Source organism: Orbicella franksi, chromosome 12, assembly GCF_964199315.1.
Source record: "Orbicella franksi chromosome 12, jaOrbFran1.1, whole genome shotgun sequence".
Classification (NCBI taxonomy): domain Eukaryota; kingdom Metazoa; phylum Cnidaria; class Anthozoa; order Scleractinia; family Merulinidae; genus Orbicella; species Orbicella franksi.
In genome coordinates, this window is record NC_138156.1 from 4,652,988 (window position 1) to 4,674,809 (window position 21,822).

The following is a 21,822-nucleotide window of genomic DNA, read 5'->3' on the forward strand; positions in this document are numbered from 1 at the left end:
ACTTGGTCTTGTTGCAGTGAAGCGGACCAAACATGAAAGGTGAGCCAGGTTTCAACTGTTTTTCCAGTTGGATAAAAACCGGAGATAGAAACGTCAATTTAATCCTTTTTCGACAAGCAAAGTTCAGAAAGGCACAATCGTGAAATGCGTTTTTAAATATTGTTTACTGGTCGATTCCGCCAGAGTTAACGAACTTTACATGGTCTTCCACAGCTTTCAACTAACCGCACTGTTTTGTTGGTTTTAAGACCAATATTTTCAAATATAGGGTAGTGTGTTCCCAAATGTTTAAATTATTACTCTATATATAGTTTTTTTTTTTTCTAAATCTACCGCTACCTTGAATTGAAGCTAAATAATTTAAGTAGGTGATTGGCAAATTTAGAATTTGTGCCCCTTCATCTACGAAATCGTTAGGTAACTTTACCTTACAGAAACGCTGGTAGATTTTAAGTGTGGTTTTCGGTTTGCCGTATGAAAACAAATTGTACTTGCTGGATTAAACCTTTGGATTAACTTTCTTCTTCACTTAGGAAATGTAAATCTAGGACATAGTAAAAAATTGCTTCTTAAGTTTTAATTAGAGTGAAACATTTTAGCTCTGCATCATAAGTTTCATCAGTGGCTCACTTAAAGTCCTCCCTCCCTTCTCTCTGAACCGAATAGTTTTTACGAGAAGAGTCATTCGCTTTCCTGATCGACATTTCTGAATCTTAAATGTAAATAATAACGTTTTAAGATGCGATGCCAACCAAATTTCTACTGACAAACAACAAGCTCATGTTGCAGAACGAATTCGTAACGTTCGACATGGTTGTTTCGGCCAATTTTCAACAGCATCCTGCCAATTTTTGACTCGAGTCGAAGAAGAATGACAAATTGATAGCAAACCACAGCAGGGACTCCTTAAACACAGGAAGTTATAGTTTTAATAAAGGAGAATTATTTAGGGTGATCCCTTGAACTTGTGTACGGTAATGATACATCGATGGGTGGTTTTGTTGACAAACGCGAATGCGAGGTGATAATGAGAAACTAGAAACATTTTCAAGGAAAAAAATTGCCGCTAGAAAAAGATCAAGTTCAGGGTTGACCACGATGAATTAACTTCATTCCCTTGAGCAGAGCCATTAAAGATATCCTATTCTTCGTTTGACTTCATTTTAACATGAGGACAAGACATTTCTTGTACCTGCATATAGCGAGTTCAGAAAATGTTTTGTTAATGAAAGGGCACGTCTGTGTTGGTCAAAGTTTGTGTTTCATGACGACACTTAAAGCAAGTAAACAACGCTAACAACACCTAAAATCAGGTCAGAGAAAATTATATAAGACACATTTCATGTGAATGTTACTAATTGTTACGTAATGACTATTTTTTATCATCAAGAAATGTTCCCCTTTATAGCTCGTTTTATTGCTTGATCTTCACTAGTTTTCAACTCCAAGCGCAAACTTTAAACAGGTCTTTTAACTGTGTTACTTTGGAGTAGTTTTGGTGAAAGATATAAACGCTGAGTTCATTCCAAAGCCAAACGGCTTTTCATCCTTTGAACAACAGGGCCAGACTACGGTTATGTAATATATCAAACAAGAAAGACCGTGTTTGACCACATCTCCAAACACCAAGAGGAGAGATGAAAATACGACGCGCAGTATTTTTGACGAACTTTGAGGTGTTTGGAAATGTGACCAAACACTGTCTTGAGTGTTGATTTATCTTCTCAATCGAAACCAAAACTAAGGAGAAAACAGAGAAATAAAATCGTAAAAATCTATGCCAATTAAGATCAGATATCCAAACACTGTCACGGTCATGGTTTCCTTTGTTTAAACATGATGAAGTATTAATGAGTTTGAGAAAGAATTTTCTACTGCGTTTGAGTCTTCTCGCAATACATACCTAACTAAGTACTCCACAACGGCGCAACGATGAAGTCAAGACCTATAGATATTCATTTAGTTGTGTTACACGGCATGTACAGGAAGTTGTTTTCAGCTCTATGCATTAAGTTAATTTTCATTTTCTTTCCCTTATTCCTTAGGCTTAATGCTTATCCAAACTACATGTCTACTGTGTTCACTGTTCGTATTGATCTCGCCAGCGCCTTTTGAAAACGAGATTCGTACCACTGAAAATGAAAAAGAAGAAACCCTTCCCCCGATAATGCTTGCAGTGCCAGAGCGTTCAGAAAAAGAATTCCCCGAGAGAGAAGAGAACAGAGTGCGTGATGAAGAAGAAAATCGAGAAGCGGAGGAGAGAGAACTCTCTGAAAAATTTGAGCGTCCGTTTAACGAGGAAAATGCAGAGGAGTTCTTTAGAAGACTAGAAAGGGAGCTTGCTGTGGAATTGGCTGAAAGAGAAAGTCATGGTGAGGAAACCAGGAAGAAAGCAGCGTCCCGTGACTGGGAGTTAATAGGGAGGGAAGCTCCTGAACAAGATGAAGAAATGTTTGAAGAAAAAGATGCGAGAGAACTCGCGGAGGAAAATGAAATGGAGAGGTTTAACAGGGAGCTTGAAAGAGAGACGGTAGAGAAACTGGCCAGGGAAATAACTGAGGAGGAGAAGAAGGAAGAGGAAGAGGAGGAGGAGGAGGAGGAGGAAGAGGAGGAGGAGGAGAGAGAATTCCCTGAAAGCGATCAAGAGAGGTACGAGAGAGAAGAACATGAGGAAAATCCGGCGATGAAACGGAAAAGGGAAGAAGAGGAAAACCGGGCCACAGAAGAGGAAATGAATTTTGGAAGAATGCTGGTAGACCCAAGTGAAGAAATTCCTGAATCAGAGGAAAGTTTTGATGAACATCAAGATCTGAGTACACGTGCCGAACATCCTCCTAAACACATGCGCGAATTAGAGGCTGAAAGGGAACGAGAGGGCTTTGATTTCCGTGGAAACAGGGAGCGTGAACGTGAGGAGTTCAGAGAGAGGCAGCGACAGCGCGCCCTCGGAAATGGCAGAAAATTTCACGAGAGAGAAATGGAGGGGCGCAAACAGCGTCAGGAAATAGGTTCCCATGGGGCAAGGCGAGAAGAAAGAGAAAGGTTCCGGGTTCGAGCCCGCGGGGAGTAACAGACCGTAATCGTAATGTGACTTGTCAAGTTTCTTAAATAATGTTTCCTGTTTGTCAATATATCTCCAACATTTTTAATCCCGTCAACACTATATATAAATTCACTTTTTTTGTCTGGAACATTGAACAATTTCCCTGATTCATGCGTTATAAAGGAATGACAATTTAATCTGTAGACGAATGCTCTCATTAAATCGTGTATTACAACACAAAAATAGCGAGTCTAGTTGTTATATTGGCTCATCTCGACCAACTTAACCTAGATTTTTCGACAGAGCAGTTTTCAATTGAGTTTTGTAAAACTAAAACCAAACCATTTACTTACCAATTAGACTACGCAACTAATCTCAAACCATAGTAAAGCAAAAATCAAAACCAAAACTAAAGTAATTGCCTGATTACTTTCGACAATCATTTGGAAACTACTCTTTAGTACGTTTTCTAAATTTACCGCAATCTTCTCTCGTATTCACATTCAGGTTCGTATCTAGTTCATCATCAAACTTTCATATTTTTCGATCTTTGTAGACTTTTATTCTTTGGCTTTTCTTCGACGAGGAAGTGTGACGAAGATGATCGTATACGTCCCACGAAATGCTTAAACTCCTTCAACACTCATTGCTGATAACCTACTAAACAAGGACCCTTAGTCGTGATCAAAATTGTTATTTCCTTACTTATCCCTAGACACGCCTTATTTTTATAACTTTAGTGAGAAGGTTTCTTTGAACTGCGGAGTGAAGTGTCCCGTCCACGAACTCAACATGACAACTGTGCTCTTTATGAGATATTCTCAAAGCACTGGTTTGCACTTAATCACTGCAGGGGAATACAAAACAGTACAACTGAACAGAAAAAAAGAAGCAATCGCTACTTTTTCAGATCTTTTTATTCTATGACATTAACAAAGTAATGAAGAATACATCAAAGACCAAGTTTTATGACAAGCCCTGGTTGTCTTGCCAAAGTCTTCTTTTCTTTTACTCGGGTACTGTAAAGAGAAAGACATATGGATATCACAAGCGCAATTAAAAAGTGGAGCGTATATAAAATGGCGCTTTTGAAGACAAGTTGCCTCCAATTTGTGTTCAGTCAGGTGCTTAGATAAAAGTGGTCATTCTGGGAATTTGGTCTTTTGTAGAAATAAATTTTGCTCTAAGGACCATGAACATTTTTTATAAGGTGAAAAAACAAAGATCGATTGAAAATACAAAACTAACGAGACAAAAGCAAAAACAGAACCTATCAGTTGCTTTAATTAGGCGGCAGTTTATTCTATGAATGTAAAAATTTCTAATTGTGTTTGGCTGAAAACTAATTTTTAATTTGGGATGAAGTGCAAATTAACACGCGCTCGTACGCGTTTTTCTCAGTCGTATAATAAATGAGTATTCTTATAAAGGCTCGAAAAATTAAGGATTTACACTATATATACTCGTGATATTTCAAAAATGTTTTAAAAATTGCACTCGCGCACGCCCAAAAGCTCATGCCGTTTTGAGGCAATTTTCAAATATCAAGCGTAGTGTAAATCCTTACTTGCGCTCGCATTCGTGCGATTACCTTTACAGAGTGTAATTAATGAGCAGTATTTTGTCGGTTATTTCATCATCATTACTTACATTAATATTTAGATGCATAGTCGATCATAGATTGTCGGATCAAAAACCGTCAGCACAGAAAGTATAGGATTATAATTAGAAGAGATACTACGTCAATAGAATTTTTATAGAGAAACTGCAGAGGAGCGACCCGTTTCCCCCGGGGGGGATCCCATATGGAAAGGACGGGGATGCACGTCGGAAATTTTAAAAAGAACCCCTTAGCGGTACCAAGGTCCTGTTTTGTGGGCGTGACTTGAATTTGTTTCAACCCCTAAGAGGTACCAATTCTCAAACAACAAATTGAATGACGTGAAGTATATATGAAATAATTCATGTTTGAACTGCGGTTGTAAATGAAAGTGAAGAATGATCATCGCAGTATATTTTCCAATTTGAGCAATTGGAAAGAAGAAGCCTGAAAAAAATCTGGGCTTCAACGATCATTCTTCACATTCAAATTGAATAACATTGACTTTTTTCGGCCCAATGCCCTAAAAGTTGCCGCAATAGCTCCCGCTGTGGACCTTATGAGGCTGAACAGCCTAATTACCAAACCCACTTTTGTAATCCCTAAAAGGTACGACGAGCACGTCCGTCCCCCGGCCCCGTTTCCATCCATATGATTAGCAAGTGCATCTTTTTTGTGGACATCCAGGCATTTTCTCCGAAGCTTAGATGACAAGTTTCCAAGTCTAGTTTTCCTAGACTGGTACATTCTAAGAAAGGAGTCGAGAAAACGATCTTGACAAGACAAGAGCTTGTTTCTTGCAAGTTTATACTTACTAACAAACTTGTAGACGAAGTTGTGCCATGCTTTACCGACCATGTTCTTATAACATCCGCCAGGATTGGAACCATACTCATCGTAGGTCAAGTCGGCTTCCTCTCCGCCCCAGCATTCTCCATAATACTGCAGTCCAAAGTACTGCTGGCCTGTAAAGGTTTAAAACAACACACTTATTCAAGATCTTTTGTTTTAAATCAGCAAGGTGTGTAAAGCGCTTCAGTTTTTGATAAATCCCTCTAAATGGCCTTATGGAGCTTCCGATTCGAATTATCCAATCAGAAGTAGCGAACGCACTCTGAAGGTTCTGCGTCAGCTTGTCGCCATCAGGATACGTCAGGTTGCTTGGCAACATCTCTTTAGAAAACCGCGGGTTCATTTAATTTTCCCAGGCAAAGAGTGCAGATTTCTTTCATGTAAGAACAACAATTTGTGTAACGTGGTTTGGGTCCTGGCTGTCTGTTGTAATTCCATATTTTGTGCACTGTATAAAGTTTAAAACGTCAATGACTGCCTAATCTGGTTACGATCTTTGTTAGCAACGGATTTTCTGAATACCTGTGACAAAGTAGTACTCCATCATTTAAAAAGCAATGTATTTTGTAGTCTCATAATCTCAAGCCTACGGTAAAATACAACTAACTATAGCTAGCTACAGGTAGGCTTCCCGCTTATGCCTTGCTATTCCACGTTCCAGCAACATAAAGCGAATGTTCTTTCACCATGCTGTTAAACTGTTAGCCTGCGTAGCACACGTTTCCAAAACAGCACATAAAGGGAGCGATCTCTTTCTTCCCCGCCCCTATCCCCTCTCGCCCACCCCCTGCCCACCTCTCCCCATATTTTGCTCAGCCCAGGCACGCTCGTTCGCTTGCCCGCTTGCTCGCTTGCTTGTTCGATCTCTCCGCCTGGAAAAAAGGGAGAAAACGTCTGCTGCGCAGGCCATTAAACTGTAGAATAATTTTAGTGATAATAATTTAGTCTGCTTTTCTGATGTAAAGAAATTCAAAAGAAAACACTTTTGTTTAATCACGTGCAAATTCACGCCTGAAACTGTATACTGCCACCTTACGTTTGTTCATAGCTTCGTCTGCACATTTCTGCACAGTCTTGGACAAGTCAGACCAATCAATAGTCCCTCGGAAGTTCTTCAGCAGCTCGGGCATGGCTCGTGGGCGAGGCTTGTCTCTAAAGCAGCCAACAGGTTCGAACTTAAGATCTACAATCCAAGAGGTTCTGATTAGTCAAATACTGTTATAGGACAGTGTTTAGTCGTCCGTCAAATGACACTAGTAAGCTGAGTGTGGAGAGTACGTTTCTAACACCATAACTAAATATTGAACGATGATATTTGTAGTACAGTACGTAACGAAAGTTCTGGTGTGAACTTAGAAGGCATGGAAAATGGTAATTTAATAAGTAAATTTTTTTCAGAAAAAGTAATTTGTCAAGGAAATCGCTTTCACAGCTTTCAGGTGGAAGGGAACACTCTTGCTTGAATTACAGTTTTGAGGAGTAAAATCCTGGTAAGTTGACAGTAAAGAGGACAAGAAATACCGGTGGCCGTATGGACTTCAGCTTGGAGGGTTGTGGAGCTCGGATTGAAAGATATTTCCCGTTTACATGAATCTTGAAGTGATGCATATATTAAAAACTCACCCTCAGGGATAGGCTCAGGAGGTTCCTCTGTTGGTTCCAAGGGGTCAACTGGGTCAACCGGTTCTAAAACGGAAAGTAAACTTAAAGATGGAGGAACTTCGGTGGCCCGGATATGTTATGGTGCTTCCTTACAAGGGCTATATAGGTATGTGTATATAAAGTTGTTGTTGCCATAATAAAGTTGTTGTTGCCATGTGCGGCCTCAAAGGGTTTTTTGTTTTAGCCGTTTTGGTCAGAAATGAGTTATCGATCTAGGGAAAATGGCAGATTTTGTTTTTAAATAAGGTAAGGGTTTTTGGAAGGGGGTCGCACACACACACCCAATTTTTCTGGGAGTACCACCCCCCCCCCCCAAGCGTTATTAATATTTATCATATCGCGAAAGCTTAAGGTGTCAATTCTTTTAAGAAAATCGGAGGGGATTAAAGGAACTCAGTCACGGCATTTTGAGTTATTTTGGCCACGTATAAAATACCTTTGAATAAAAGGAAACCTGAAAATAATAGTTTCCTGAGATAGAAAAACACCACAGAGATAACAAACCATAAAGGAACAAGGATGGTTAAGGATGGAGAAGATTGACACGGATTACAAACGACGAGCTTGAAAAAAATTACTTAGGCTAAACTTTTCAAGGTGAGCAAACCGTGACATGACTCCTTTAAAAACCTTCCGAACAGATGATTTACCGAAACGATCTGTTAGTTGCTCCTAATTGAGACAGAGTAGCCGGAATAAGAGGAAAGATTGAAATTCAAAAAAATTGCGTAGTCCTTTAAAATTATGGAAGTAAGGAACGTAAAAAGCTGAGTGCGATTAAGTAGATTAATTAGAGAGCTTTTTCAGTTTCGATGAAGGTGGCAGTAGAAACTCATGCAAAGAAGGAACGTGGGCAGAAAAACAACACAAAGACAATGAAATACGAAGATAAGAAAAGCAATTCAAGAGAAAAAGCGCCGCAACAGAGCAAGGGAAACAGCAGCGACGATAAATGATCGCCGAGAAAGAGAGAAAAATAGCGGAATAGGAATCTATAGCCGCTACATATTTAGGGCTTACCACTCATGTACTCAAGCTACAGCAAAATGATTTAATAAGCAGTAAAGTTATCTTTCAGAAACTACTTACCATCCTCGAACTGGAAACTTCGACAGGAGACCAAAGACACCAAGAAAAATAGAATCCAAATTTTCATGATTTTGTCTTCCGTAAATGTACGAGTGCTACCTCGATCAGTAAAACATCAAAGATTGCTCTTGTAGCTTCTTATGTCGAAGACACTATGACTTATACTTTTATATGCTTTTACAACCGTGGGAAAGAGTTTTAAAATGTACCATGGCTATTTGAGGATTTTGTCAGTTGATATCACAGTTTGTAAATATATTTAGGATAAGTATTGCCTCGTTAAACGATTTTACGCCTTAATGCAATTACATTAACGACAAAGTGATAATCCTAGCTGTTGTAAAATAGTTCCAAATGGAATTTGTTTGTTATAACACCATTAAGGAAAACTGCATTCTCGTTAAGTAACTTTCAAAAGGTGAGGAGGCCGGCTTTAAAAGTACAAATAAACATATACTACTCAACAAAAAATGTTTTTAAAATAACATCGAGTTTGAGTCGTCTGATTCTTGACTTTTTCCCTTCTTCTCCGGTTAGACTTGCTTATAAACGTGCAGTTCTCTGATAAAAACTAAGTTTCGTGAATCCTACTGTTTTTTTTTTTACGAGAATGAATTTGAAAATCTGACTCTGAGAAGACGAAACGTGGAAAATAGATTATCATTATGATTATTTTCGAAAGTACAAAACAGAACGAGTTTTTTTCACGCCCTGTACACTTCTACAATGGAAGACATGATCGATCAGGGATCGACTGTCAAAACTGAGAATCGCAACACTGGGAAAATTGGCCTCACACTGCTACACAGAAGGTAGCGTTTTTTATGATTACGCAACGGGTCTATGCCGCAAATGTTTACCTTCCAGTAGCACAAGTAAGTCAATATCCACAAAATAGATACATTAAGCTTGCTGTGTTGATTATAAACGGAAATTTGGTTAAAGATTTTTATTAATGGATACACGAAAAAAAAGTATAAAGTCAGTGTTATTCAGTATTTGCTAGTTTTTATTCCTCTGTATAGAATACAGTTTCAGAATTTAGAGTTGAGCGGGAAAAATAGAGATTTTAATCATGGAACGACGGCAAAGTAAGTTTTAATTGTAGATTGCTTCCCAAACTCGGGAAATTGCTAGTGTTTGTAACATGATCACTCCTGTCCATAGTAAGTTTTAAGAGTAAGTGCAAGTGGCACGTTAACTTATTTTTTAATTAAAATCTCTGTAATTTAAGGAGGAAGAAATAGACGGTAATTGAGTGGGAGGAGGTAAACTTGCACCTATATCACAGAGAATAGTGTGTCAAGATTTGCTGGTGAGCCTTTATCACCACAAAACAGACGCTTTTGCCAGAACCTCAAGAAGAAGCTTCTTCAAATCTGTTGTTTAAGTACATTTCTTGCAAAAAAGGTCGGACGAGTTTAGTTTCGGACAAAAGAAGTTTCTGGAAATAAAACCGTTCGAAATTGGTCCGAAATTTTCAGCGTCCGAAACACTTACAATACAGTATCAAACTTTTAAAAAGCTACAAAGCTCTTAGTTTCCTTATGGGAAGGAACCCTACGTAACGGCTTGATAGAATTTATGATATTCCCTCGTCGGTGTATCTGTAAAACCTTGAGGCAGCAGTTAAACTATAATTTTCACAGCTGTTATTTTAGGCTAATTCGTGTTTTCTTTATGCTTAAATTTACTTTAGCTATGTTGCAGCAAAGTGTCTGAAATTTTTGTCTGAAATTTGTCCAAAATAGATAAAATGTGTTCGAAAATTAAACGTCCGAAATTTTTGCAAGTAATGCAAGATGACTGATCCTTTCGGTATCATTGCTGTACAGATTCGGTTGCTAATGCATTTTAGCGCCTTCCACCACAGTTTGAATAAAAGCTAGTGAAGTCCTTGTCAATAATCCTGCAATTAAGGAAAAAATAGAGACAACAAATTTCAATCAGTATGCACGCCGGCACGGTGTGCATTGCTCTAAGATAAGCATCCGTTATGCATCCGCCTTCATAGAAATTACATGGTAAACATCACTTTCAGTCCTTTTCAAACTTTTTCCAGCGTGGAGACCATAACTGAATTACAACTGCTCATTGCTGCCTCGTATATCATCGTTTTGAGACAGTGCTGATTGTAGCAAGAAAATTCAAATAAACAGGTAGAGAATCGCGACAGCCACTACAATATAAATTTTATGATTTTCAGCTGAACCTCAGAGAGGTTAGCACCCGGTGGGACGACTCCCACATGAAAAGATTGGGGATGTTCGTCGTCTAGCTTCGGGGTGTCAAACAAAGATTCTTGTCTCGCTTAGGGTGTCCAAGACGAAACGCCACTATTTTCTCACTGCCAAAGTATCTTTTAGAGTGCACTCCAACAGATAACAATTAAAAAACGCTCACATTTCCGTTCTTAGGTTCGATTTCTGCCAGTCTTTCGAGTCCGGTCTGCTAGCCCGGGCTTCGTTGCTGAACAGCGGCTAGTAATGAAGCCCATTCCGTTTTAAGTGGTATCTTTTAGTGGTCAAACATAGAGCTTGAGCCACAACTAGATTCGTCTCCTTTAGGAGTTTAATTCAAATTTTCTGACGGGCATCCCCGACCTTTTCATTTGGTAGTCCCCCCAGAGGTTGGCAGAGCTATAATTGTCAGTCTTTAGACGAATCTTTTTGGCAGGACGAGCGTGTGCTTTCTGAAAACACACATGAACTTCTCTTCTTACGGAATCATGAAGGATGCATTCTATTCCTGCAAGTGCTGACACATTATGCTCCTGCCATTTGAAAAGTGTGTTCCTGCCACAAACTCTGGTTGCAATATTTACTTAAGCTATGGAATTGCTTTAACGCGAGGGCGCGAAGACAAATACATCAGTGTCAAATCATTGGACCAATCAGACCGCACCCGATAGAATCCTCTTTCAAAAGAGAAACCAAACAAAGGCAAAGATTGCAGGATGAAAGAAGGACTTCAAGGAAATTGCAATGAACTGTGAGTGAACGAAACGAAATGCGTATCTCGACGAACAATGATTATTTATTGAAGAAAGAGCTGCCGTAACTTTAAACTTTTAACTTAACGTAATCAAATATTAGGAGCCATAATGGAAATATGCAATATTGAATAGTTGTCCGACTCACTTGCAATGCTCGTCCTTTAGTCTCGATGGGCAGAAGAAGCACAGTGACTATGCCCAGAACAGAAAATCCGCTGTACAAACTAAGTGATAGCAGGATGGAATGAGGCATTAGAACCTGGAGAGGAAAAACGAAAAAAACATAACTACATAAGCACTACGTACAGAGTCATCTACCTTCATAAAGCGTTGCGCTTTGTTTGGCTTAGAAAAGAAAGACGCAAAAAATGATAGGCACTATTCCTCCAGTTCTCATATAAATCAAATTAGAATTTTGAAATGTTGGTTTGTGAGGATGGATGATAGGAAATCGTAGAACACGTGGAGGTGGGGGGAGGGGGAGGGGATAAAAACAAACTTAACCCACGTATTTTTTGATTCTACCTTTAATTTGCTGCTCATCGAGAGAGCTTAGTTAACCTGAGTTACCTAATTTCTTCTTTGTCTCAAGGAGTTGAAATAAGAAAAAGAGAGTCACACATAGAAATGCGATTTCCGACGCAACAAGTAAATCAGTGGTTTGCCCAGTGTGTACAAGGATACTGATATTGCTGCAATTACTTCCAAACGGTGCCTGAATATTGATGTTTGTTTACGATTAATCTACTCACCATGGCAACAAAAGGAGTTATCATACAGCCGATCCTCGCTGCTCCGGAGCATGCTCCCAGGCCAATACCGCGCATGTTCGTGGGATACACTTCCGGGGTGTATACATAGCCGCACATATCAGCAATACTTATGAACAAACGAGAGCCGTACAAAAACAGCGTGGTCGATAAACGACTGGTAAACGAAAAGAAGGAGAGAAAAAAAGTTTACCGCTGGGCAGCTTTGTAAAAGAAACCAGCCAAGAATGTTTGAAACAAGAGAAAAAATTACGATTAGCCCGAATATAAGGTTTTCAAAGAGGACAGAGGAAAAAAAGAAATTCTAGTAAGGGATTTATAAAGTGGGACAAAAATTTGCTATATCACAGTAAAGCTCCTTACATTTTGCCTGACAGACCTCTGGTACCCATTCCTACTCCTGAATGGGAGGAGAGTTAAAAGAGGTACTGTAAACCACCCTACAGCAGAACGTTCGACTCAGGGTCGCTCAATCCTGACTTCAGTTAAGGCTTCAAAGGCAGTGTAACCCGAGTCTTCCTAACATACACCTCTTTTGAAGAATCGACCTTCTCTTCTTTCCCGAAAAAACAAAAGACACGGCCCCCAAATTCTCAGAAGTTGCATTGAAAGAACGTGTGGATATCAATAGGGAGAATCAATATTGAATTTTCAGATTGATGCAAGGAGTCAACGAAAGATTAGTTATACTCACCTTCTTGTACAAATAAATAACGCTGTTAGGAAAATAGCGCTTCCTAAGAAAGCCACAAATTGCACCATTTTTCTACCTATTTTGTCCACCATGAAAAATATAAATACTAATCCTATAAGATAAAAAAAATAAAAAATAAACATATCAATTAATAAGTCATCATATCATCGTCACCACAAACTTTATTTACCCTCGAATTTACAGAGTAGCATTGCTGCTAATTTCTTAATTTGAGTTACCTAATGTTAGAATTTAGAAATCGTAACTAATCGTATCTCCTTCACCTCAAAAAACTTTTTTAATCGACTTTGGTGCGCAAGCGACTGCGAAAGCTTTATGAATTGGTCAGTACATTTATTGAAAAGTTACCGGGAAGAGTAGGACAGAAAGAGTGAATTCAACGTTCTACCTACACAGAAAATGACGTTATTTTCCGAGTAAAAACAAATGGATAGATAGATCAAGTGATTGATTCATTGATTGATTATTCGTTTGTGCGACTGATTGGAAAGGTAACAAACAATGTAAAACACAAATCACTTAGTTAAGATCTACAAACGTCTGCCACGAACATATGGTGTATTAAACGAACAAATGTTTGGACCAGCCTCTGGGACTGAATTGCACATGGTGAAATAAGAAAATAAAACTTTTACCTAAAAGATCGCCTGACATAACAATAAAGTAATTAGCGTAGTCTTGATAATCAAGCTGTTTACAAGGAGTGGCCCCGGGTGAGGCATTATCTGAAGTATTTGTAGTACTGGTCCCTTCAGGATTGATACCTGCAATTATACAACAGTACTTATTAACTGACATATATCAGGATTTTCCCGCCAAAGGCATTCGAAGCTATTTGATATTATGCGACTACCACGCTGACGTAAGCTTACTCATCTCCACCTTAAATCTGGGAAAATTTAAGGTGGCTCCGAATCTCCTCATTATGCTAAAATCGCAATGAACTTAAGCCCAGTTACCTCTACAAGGGTCCGCTCTAGAGAACATCTCAGTTGTTATAAGCGCTATTCCATAGATTACAAAGTGGCTACTGAACCTGTAAACAACAGACACATAAGCTAACCAGAGTTACTTGATGGCAGCTTGCTAACTATGGTTGCAATAATTATAACAGCTATTTTAATTCAGTGAGATCAGAGAATCAAATCAAAAGGCAGTCACACAAGACAGCGTTGGTGACTGAGGAGGAAGGGACATTTCCGTTGTGAAAAAAAAAGAAAAAAAACAGCAATAATAAAAACAAAAAAAGTTTTGCATAGGCTTTTTTATCAAATTTTGAAAAAAAAAAAAACGTTATCTGCTCATTTTTACTTTGGTCCAAACGAATTCAAATATACTGAAGCTACTTATCTTGATGCGGCCTCTCGGTGACTAGACCACTGTCAAGAAAGAGTATCTACAGAGATGACTATGGAACAATTCCACATAGGATTTAGGAACTGTGTTCAGTTAATAAGGAAGCAATGGAATCAAAAGACAAGGGTATGAATCAGTCGAAACAATACGCGACAGGAACACGGTATATTTATAAAGAAAGGTACGAATGTGAAAGAATAGATTGCTCACCAAATGATCCATAATAAAATTGTAGATCTACGGAATTCAGGAGAAAAAAGATCTGTTACTCTTCCTCGAGATATCTGTAAGAAAAAGATCAACTAGAGTCAACCTGGTCAGTTCAGCCTTTCTTCCTTGATAGAAAATTGTCAGTGCCAAAGATTTTTTTCACGGTTGAGGTAGATAACAATGGTGCGTTTCTCCGCCATAACATACCTCGTGTTTTTCTGTAACGACTAGCTGTCCTGGAGGAAGTTCTTTCTTGTTTTCTTTAGCGATCCTCTGTAGAATACACAAAGCTTTCTCTGGCTTGCCAGCTGTCATGTAGAAACGAGGAGACTCTGGAACGAGCTAAAAACAAAAACCGAGTGAGCGGGATATTAAAAATATTATCATGTGACATCATTTAAAATACGGATGAAAATAGGTTAATGAGCGACTTGAACTTCCCTTCATATTTCTATCGTTTAGATATTCTTGTGGCCATAGTTTACTGTGATCAACTTGACCACTCAGTACTGTTAAATAGCACTTCTAAAATCAAACCTTCTTTACCATTCCATATCCCACCTTTCCGTCTTTTTTTCCCTTGAATGCTAATATGGGTCAATTAAAAGTTACTCTTTAAACAGTGGATGATTCTCTTTCTGCCTTACCCGAAGACCAATGTTTATAACATCTTCGAGTCGGTTTATCGACTACAGTTCGGTTAAAATAGCGTGTTTCTCACCTTACTACAACAAATAAAAATAAACAGAGGAAGCGAGGAGATGAAGAACAACCATCTCCAGCCCAGCGTGGGCATCACCACGAGAGCGACAAGAATCTCCAAGCAAGATCCTAGAGACCATGATAACTGCAACGAGAACAACAGAACTTAGAATGTGTTAGTCGTGTTAATCTAAAACATAGAGGCTGATATGACCGGACATTGCTAATGTTGTGGGTGCATGTTTACGTGTTAACGAAAGAGATTTCAGTGAAGGTTTGATGTGGTTTACGCATGGTTTAGTGTACGTACGCGAGCGTTGGAGGCCGCCTCTACATTTGATTTTCGAGTGAAATACACGCGCTGATGTTCTGTCGTAATCTTGTCGCCAATTCCGAAATAGAACGTGTTGGCTGTGTTTGCTGTGTACAGTACGAAGCACAACCCTCTTATAAAGGAACATTTCAGTGCAAAATACCAAAGGGAGCTTGATTTTCGAAATCTGGAGGCCGATCGTTCTTCTAGACTACAGAGAGACGAAAGAGTTCACTGAATTCTACTGATCGCTTTTAACAGTACGTATATATTGCTTTCAGATACAAGCCACGCCTCAAGTTCAGTCTGTCGCCAGACTAAAGAATATGCAACACTAAGCAATGCAAAGCATTGCGGGGTATTTACCGAAAGAGCATTTAGCGAGACTCCTCTTCCTTTGCTTGGAAGGAACTCAGCCCAAAGATTCATGCTAAGATGATAAACAGATACATTAACAAGTAAACAAACAAGCACCACTCGGTACAAATTTGAATCTCTAGTTAAAAGCAGTATGGTTTTATTGTTTACATGTCAAGCAACCATGTTTCTTGATCCCGTTGATGTACTTAATTTAGTTTTTGGTTGGTAGTTTTCCTATCCTGCTAATTACTCTGCTGAAGGCTCCGTCCATGACGTGAACACCGAAAGTGACTTCACCATTTCTGTAACGAGTGATACTTAAACCAACGAAAACAGAGAAATCTTACAAGTACAGTGGAATCTTTACTAACGGCCACTTCTCTGTAGGGACCAACCCGCCACAACAGCAAGAATTTTTGTACCAACCCTGTCCCGATCCTACTATTTACCCTTAATTAACAAAATCAACCCTCTCCCCTCCCCTTACGTACAATGGCAACCTCTGCACAGTGGCCAGTTTATTCTACCCCAGGCTGACCGCCGTTGTGGACAGACTCTGTACAATAATTTCCACACAATATATATCAATTGGTTCACGCATGCGTCTTACCATTGGGCCACGCCTCCCATTCCCAGTCCCACCACGGTACTGAACACCATGATCCAAAAGTAGTTTGGTGCAAACGCACTCAGCAAGGCACCAACAAAAATGACAACAGTGCAAGCCAGCACTTCCTGTGTGGAACAAAAAACATGTGCAAGTTGAAAAGGAAACTTCTTCTGAAATCATTGCTTTCGAAATGTCTCTACAGAGGCCTCTTTAGTATATGCCTACAAGTTCGCCTTCAGGATAAATTGCCGTGACTGAGATTGGGAAGAGGCGAATGTAAAGCACAACCGTTCCTCTTCTCTTTGTTTTTCGTGCGCCCTCTCTCTATCACTTCGATCTTCCCTTCTCTTCAAATCCAGTGTACAGGAGAAAACGGATCGAAAGCGTCTGATGTCTTATCAGTATCAGTGTTTGTTTTAGAGTAACAAGGAGTGTTTTTACCTGTCCTGGATAGGTTGATGGTACACAGTTAGGTACTCCCAATATTTGTCACTTTGTTTGCGAGATACGCTTGAAAAGGTTAAAAATATTAAGATGCATGAAAAACAAGATAAGAAAAAGGCCTCTTACTATCTTTCTTCCAAAGTTATCTGAAACGTAGCCCCAAATGCAAGTGCTTATTGTCATTCCGGCGAAAACGGCCTGCGGAGAGATAATGAACAGATAATGATAATAGATTAGTGCTGTGAATATAATTGGTAATGTATTGTTTAAGTGAGGTTCACGCACTGTTTCAGTTCTGAATCAGGAAAATCGGTGGGTTGGACAGGCTGTTCGAACCCATTAACGCCGATAGCCCAGGCCGTATTCTTGTTCACTAAAAGCATCAATTACTGCTAATTAAGGAACTGCTATTTAAAATAATAACAATATATTAATCGTTATTGATAACATAATACCAAATTTAAAGCAGACGCCACTTCCTTATTCATTTCCGACATACCGTAGTGACCGTTGCTTCTTGCCACGTGGCCAAATTCCACTCACATCGGATTGCAGGACATACGATAGCCAAAATCGTCACTTCCATCGAGTCTGCCATCTAAAAAGCAGTGCACGACAACCATTACTTTTTACACGCTACTTAGCTAGCTTTCATCGTTGACTTCAACCTCTCTAAACCATATGGTGTACGATATATCGAGATTTAGCCCAACTGAGTACTTTTGACTTTTCTAACAACATGTGATAAAGAATGATCATAAGCGGATCTAGGAGAAGACACTTTCAAAGACTCACCCAGGCCAAGCCGATTATAACCATCAGTTTTACTTGAAAAGGTCCATAACCGATTTTGTCGATCGCCTCTTCCACAGTGTAGGTAGCTTTACTTTCTAAAAAAGAAAAAAGTTGAGAACTAGACGGAGATCATGATCAAACTTACCAAATGAAAAACAGGAAAAAGAAATGATTAGAACGCCTTTCTCTCCGCTAAATTTCTTATCATAATTGGAGAGCTCTAGCGCGCTCATTGGTCGAGAGGTATGGTCGGCAAACTTGAGAAATTTGTCAGGACTTTTCCAGCAAACCGAAACCGGTGAGTTGTGAAATATGCGGTTAGCACATTTGGACCGAAATTGCGACCAATTTGTTCTTCAAGAAGAAGAAAAGACCTTACGGACTGCCTCGCCAGCGCACAATTCCGTTCTGTTGTCCTTCTAATTGGCCGGTAAATTTTCTGTTGTTTAACAGATAAACTCCATTTCCCCATTCTCTTATAGACCATAGGGATGGTCCCAATTTTTGCGGTGAAACCACGTGAGTATTCAACCTTGTGTGACGTTATTTCAATCTAACAGTGCAGACGATTTGTTGAATCTAACCGAATTCAATCAGGTAATTTCTAAAATCTAACTTCTAGGCACGAGCTTGTAATTACTTTCAAATCAGTTACCTTATTAGTGTAACTGACTCCACGCGATCGCCAATAACCGCGAGTACACTCGCGAGGAACTCGTTCGATCGAGCAGGTTTCCACGAGTTACGAGTGCTATAATTGTTTACGTAAATTAACGGTAATGCAGAGCCATTCTTTTAACTCACCCTGCTCTGAATCCTGTGATATAGTCACTCCTGGATTGTCTTCTTCGGCTGTTAGACCTAATTTATCATCTGGAGTTCCCATAATGGTAAAGGTTAATCCCCTCAAAGGGAATCAGCGTTTTGAAGTTATCTCAACACGATCACAAGCTTCTTGAGATCCGCGAAATGATTAGCTATCGTTCTGAAACATAGCGATCTTTTTTAAAGAAATATAATTACGTCTTCTGGTGTCTGATTTTCTTAGGGAATAAGCGAGTCACATCACTAAGTTCCTTGATTCAAAAGATGCTCTGTTCCGATTAATCGAGTCGACTTCGTGAAGCAGGTACCAGCCTGTTTTGATTCGACTTAGCAAACCATGCATAATTGACGCCGATTTTTTTTTCACTACATATAAACATCATACACGATAAGCGAGAACCAATTCCTCCTATTAAGATCACTTAATATAATTTATTACCTATCGGTTAGTTCGTCGTGTTACAGATCCTCAAGTCGACAGTTCAATCGTTGATCATCGAGCTAGTGCCGTGTTCTTGCGCTAAACTTTACTTTAGGCGACTTAAGGCCCCAGAGTAGGCCTCTCAATACACTCTTTTTGCCCAGCTGCTTGGGATACCTGTGACATACGTGGTGCTCGGGATAACTTGAATATGAAAATGCTGAATATGTTCAATTTAGATGCCGGTGCGGTGTTCGATCGGCAACTGTCATTGTGATAACTGGTCGGAATGACTCTTTGAATGATTCTGAGAAGGTATAAACTGAATAAAAAAGTCTTTTGATAGCTGTCTTTTCAAAGACGTCCGGAGGACGAAATGCAGCGAAGTAAAGCGAAAAAAATGGTTTCTTCCCTGTTCCTTTTCACTGAGCGACGCTTAAACGGGTTTCAATGAACATTCACTTGCCTGAAATTTCTACGGTAAAGATGACTGGCTGAGTAGAGTACATTGTTAAGGTTTCTTGTTCATACAAGCGCAACAGTTTTAAATGTTGCTGTTAAAACAGCACACTAGGAAAATGGTAATTAAACTACAAATGTACATACTGCAAAGAATCCTTGTGGCCGTAATTACTGGAGAGCGCGTGATCGACCTTACACTTTTTCGCGAAAATGTCTCTTAATTTTCCTGGAGATTTTCCTTGCCTTTCTCCTTGTGAGCATCATCCTCAGAGTATCTCACACCTGCGATAAACTGGGAACGCCTCGGGGTGACTGGCTGAAAATGGACCTCCATATGTTACTGATCCACTGATCACAACCGGCACATGATGGCAAGAGACTAATATTATAGTCTCTTGATGATAGTGACTATCGATAGTAACAAGAACGTTTCATCTTCTCTGTCTTCATGGAAAATGTAAAGTGCTATATAAAATAAACTTTAAAATAGGCATTCAGGTGATTCCCTAGTAAAAGAACCCGCCACAGATTGCCGATGAAACTTGGTATGCTGTTGTTACAAGACAAAGAAATATTAAAAAAAAAACCTAGTAAAAAGAGGGGGTCACCGTGCTTGTTTTCACGCCACAATGCTGACAAATACGGTTATTTAGGTGACTTTTGGTAATCTCTATGTGCAACAAATAAGCTCAATTATTTTTCAATGCAGCGTGTTATATCGCACAGAATTTGACTTTCTTTGGTTGTTTATTCCTCTACATCCCAGAAAAAATGTCCTCAAATACCCTGCATTTTTTTATCCTTTATAGGAAACATAATTTGGACATGCGCTGTTGGGCCCGTTATGTCTCCCTCTGTAGTATTTATTTCATTTGCCAAAAAGAAGCCATAGATTTCTGCTAAGTTTTTCTCAGTTATTGAGTATATTGTTCTCATTGAAATTATGAAATAAAAAGTGGGGGTCACCGCGCTCATTCAAAAGAGAAAAGGAGCATTTATTTTACTATCAAGCTTAGTTTGAGGGAAATCTCTTATGTTTTGTATGCACACGCGCTCATGTGCATGCGCTAATGACCCAAATATCGTGCACAGTAGGGATGCGCAATGTAATACTAAGGAATCACCTTAAACCATAAGGAAAATAAGGGTATAAGGGGTATAAGGGTATAAGAGGTATAAGGGTTATAAGTGTTATCAGGGGTATCAGCGATATAAGGGTATAAAGGGTATAAAGGTATAAGGGGTATCAGGGATATCAAGGGTATAAGGGTATAAGGGGTATCAGGGGTATAAGGGGTATAAAAGGTATAAGAGGTATCAAGGGTATCAGGGGTATAAGGAGTATAAAGGTATAAGGGGTATAAGGGTATAAGGGGTATCAGGGGTATAAGGGGTATAAAAGGTATAAGAGGTATCAAGGGTATCAGGGGTATAAGGAGTATAAAGGTATAAGGGGTATAAGGGTATAAGGGGTATCAAGGGTATCAGAGGTATAAGGGTATAAGGGGTATAAGGGTATAAGGGTATGAGGGTATAAGGGTATAAGGGTATAAGGGTATAAGGGTATAAGGGTATCAGGAGTATCAGGGGTATCAGGGGTATCAGGGGTATCAGGGGTATCAGGGGTATCAGGGGTATAAGGGGTATAGGGGGTATCAGGAGTATAAGGGATATAAGGGTATAAGGGGTATAAGGGTATAAGGGTACAAGGGTATCAGGAGTATCAGGGGTATCAGGGGTATCAGGGGTATCAGGGGTATCAGGGGTATAGGGGGTATCAGGAGTATAAGGGATATAAGGGTATAAGGGGTATAAGGGTATAAGGGATATAACAGGTATAAGAGGTATAAGGGGCATCAGGGGTATCAAGGGTATAAGGGGTATAGGGGGTATAAGGGTATAAGGGGTTGAAGGGTATAAGGGGTATTACGGTATAAAAGGTATAAGGGGTGTAAGAGGTAAAAGGAGTATAAGAGGTATAAGGGGTATCAGGGTTCAAGGGGTATAGGGGGTATAAGGGTATAAGGGGCATAAGAGGTACAAGCGGTAAGATAAGATGGGCCCATTTATACCTCTTATAAGGGGTATAAGGGTATAAGGGGTATAACAGGTATTAGGGGTAAAAGGAGTATAAGAGGTATAGGGGGTATAAGGGGCATAAGGGTATAAGAGGTATAAGGAGTATAAGATGTATAAGGGGTATAAGGGGTATAAGAGGTATAAGGGGTAAGATAAGATGGGCCCATTTATACCTCTCATAATGGGTATAAGGGTATAAGGGGTATAAGGGGTGTAAGGGTAGAATAGGTATAAGGGGTATGAGGGGTATAAGGGTATAAGGGTATAAGGGTAAGGTAAGGTAAAGGTAAAATCTTTATTTAGACACAGTATTTCCTTCAGGACTTAACAATATTTTAAATTATATTATATTAAGGGTATAAGGGGTATAAGGGTATAAGGGGTATAAGGGGTATAAGGGTTTAAGGGGTTTAAGGGTAAATGGGTTTAAGGGTATAAGGGGTATAAGGGTATAAGGGGTATAAGGGGTATAAGGGTTTAAGGGGTTTAAGGGTAAATGGGTTTAAGGGTATAAGGGGT

General features: G+C 39.4%; 3 protein-coding genes across 3 annotated transcripts; 1 reads left to right on the plus strand and 2 right to left on the minus strand.

Moving 5' to 3' along the window:
• The first annotated feature begins 1,851 nt into the window (after positions 1–1,851).
• Positions 1,852–3,272, plus strand: LOC145463508 (uncharacterized). Its single transcript, XM_081447259.1, has one exon. It carries the CDS (start codon positions 2,051–2,053, stop codon positions 3,068–3,070), a length of 1,020 nt encoding a protein of 339 aa, XP_081303385.1. The 5' UTR covers positions 1,852–2,050; the 3' UTR covers positions 3,071–3,272.
• Positions 3,273–4,769: 1,497 nt separating this feature from the next.
• On the minus strand, positions 4,770–8,343 carry LOC145463530 (uncharacterized). Its single transcript, XM_081447289.1, has 4 exons — positions 8,247–8,343; positions 7,119–7,181; positions 6,532–6,678; positions 4,770–5,608 (listed from the first exon to the last, which is right to left on the minus strand). The coding sequence occupies exons 1-4, from the start codon at positions 8,311–8,313 to the stop codon at positions 5,109–5,111; spliced, it is 777 nt and encodes a 258-aa protein (XP_081303415.1). The 5' UTR covers positions 8,314–8,343; the 3' UTR covers positions 4,770–5,108.
• Positions 8,344–11,142: 2,799 nt separating this feature from the next.
• LOC145463930 (synaptic vesicle 2-related protein-like) lies at positions 11,143–18,525 on the minus strand. The gene is made up of 14 exons (XM_081447721.1): positions 18,321–18,525; positions 17,517–17,611; positions 17,221–17,319; positions 16,848–16,919; positions 16,278–16,402; positions 15,674–15,737; positions 15,014–15,139; positions 14,500–14,634; positions 14,293–14,366; positions 13,686–13,762; positions 13,362–13,490; positions 12,706–12,817; positions 11,994–12,168; positions 11,143–11,500 (listed from the first exon to the last, which is right to left on the minus strand). Exons 1-14 carry the CDS (start codon positions 18,400–18,402, stop codon positions 11,309–11,311), a joined length of 1,557 nt encoding a protein of 518 aa, XP_081303847.1. The 5' UTR covers positions 18,403–18,525; the 3' UTR covers positions 11,143–11,308.
• Between the last annotated feature and the right edge of the window lie 3,297 nt (positions 18,526–21,822).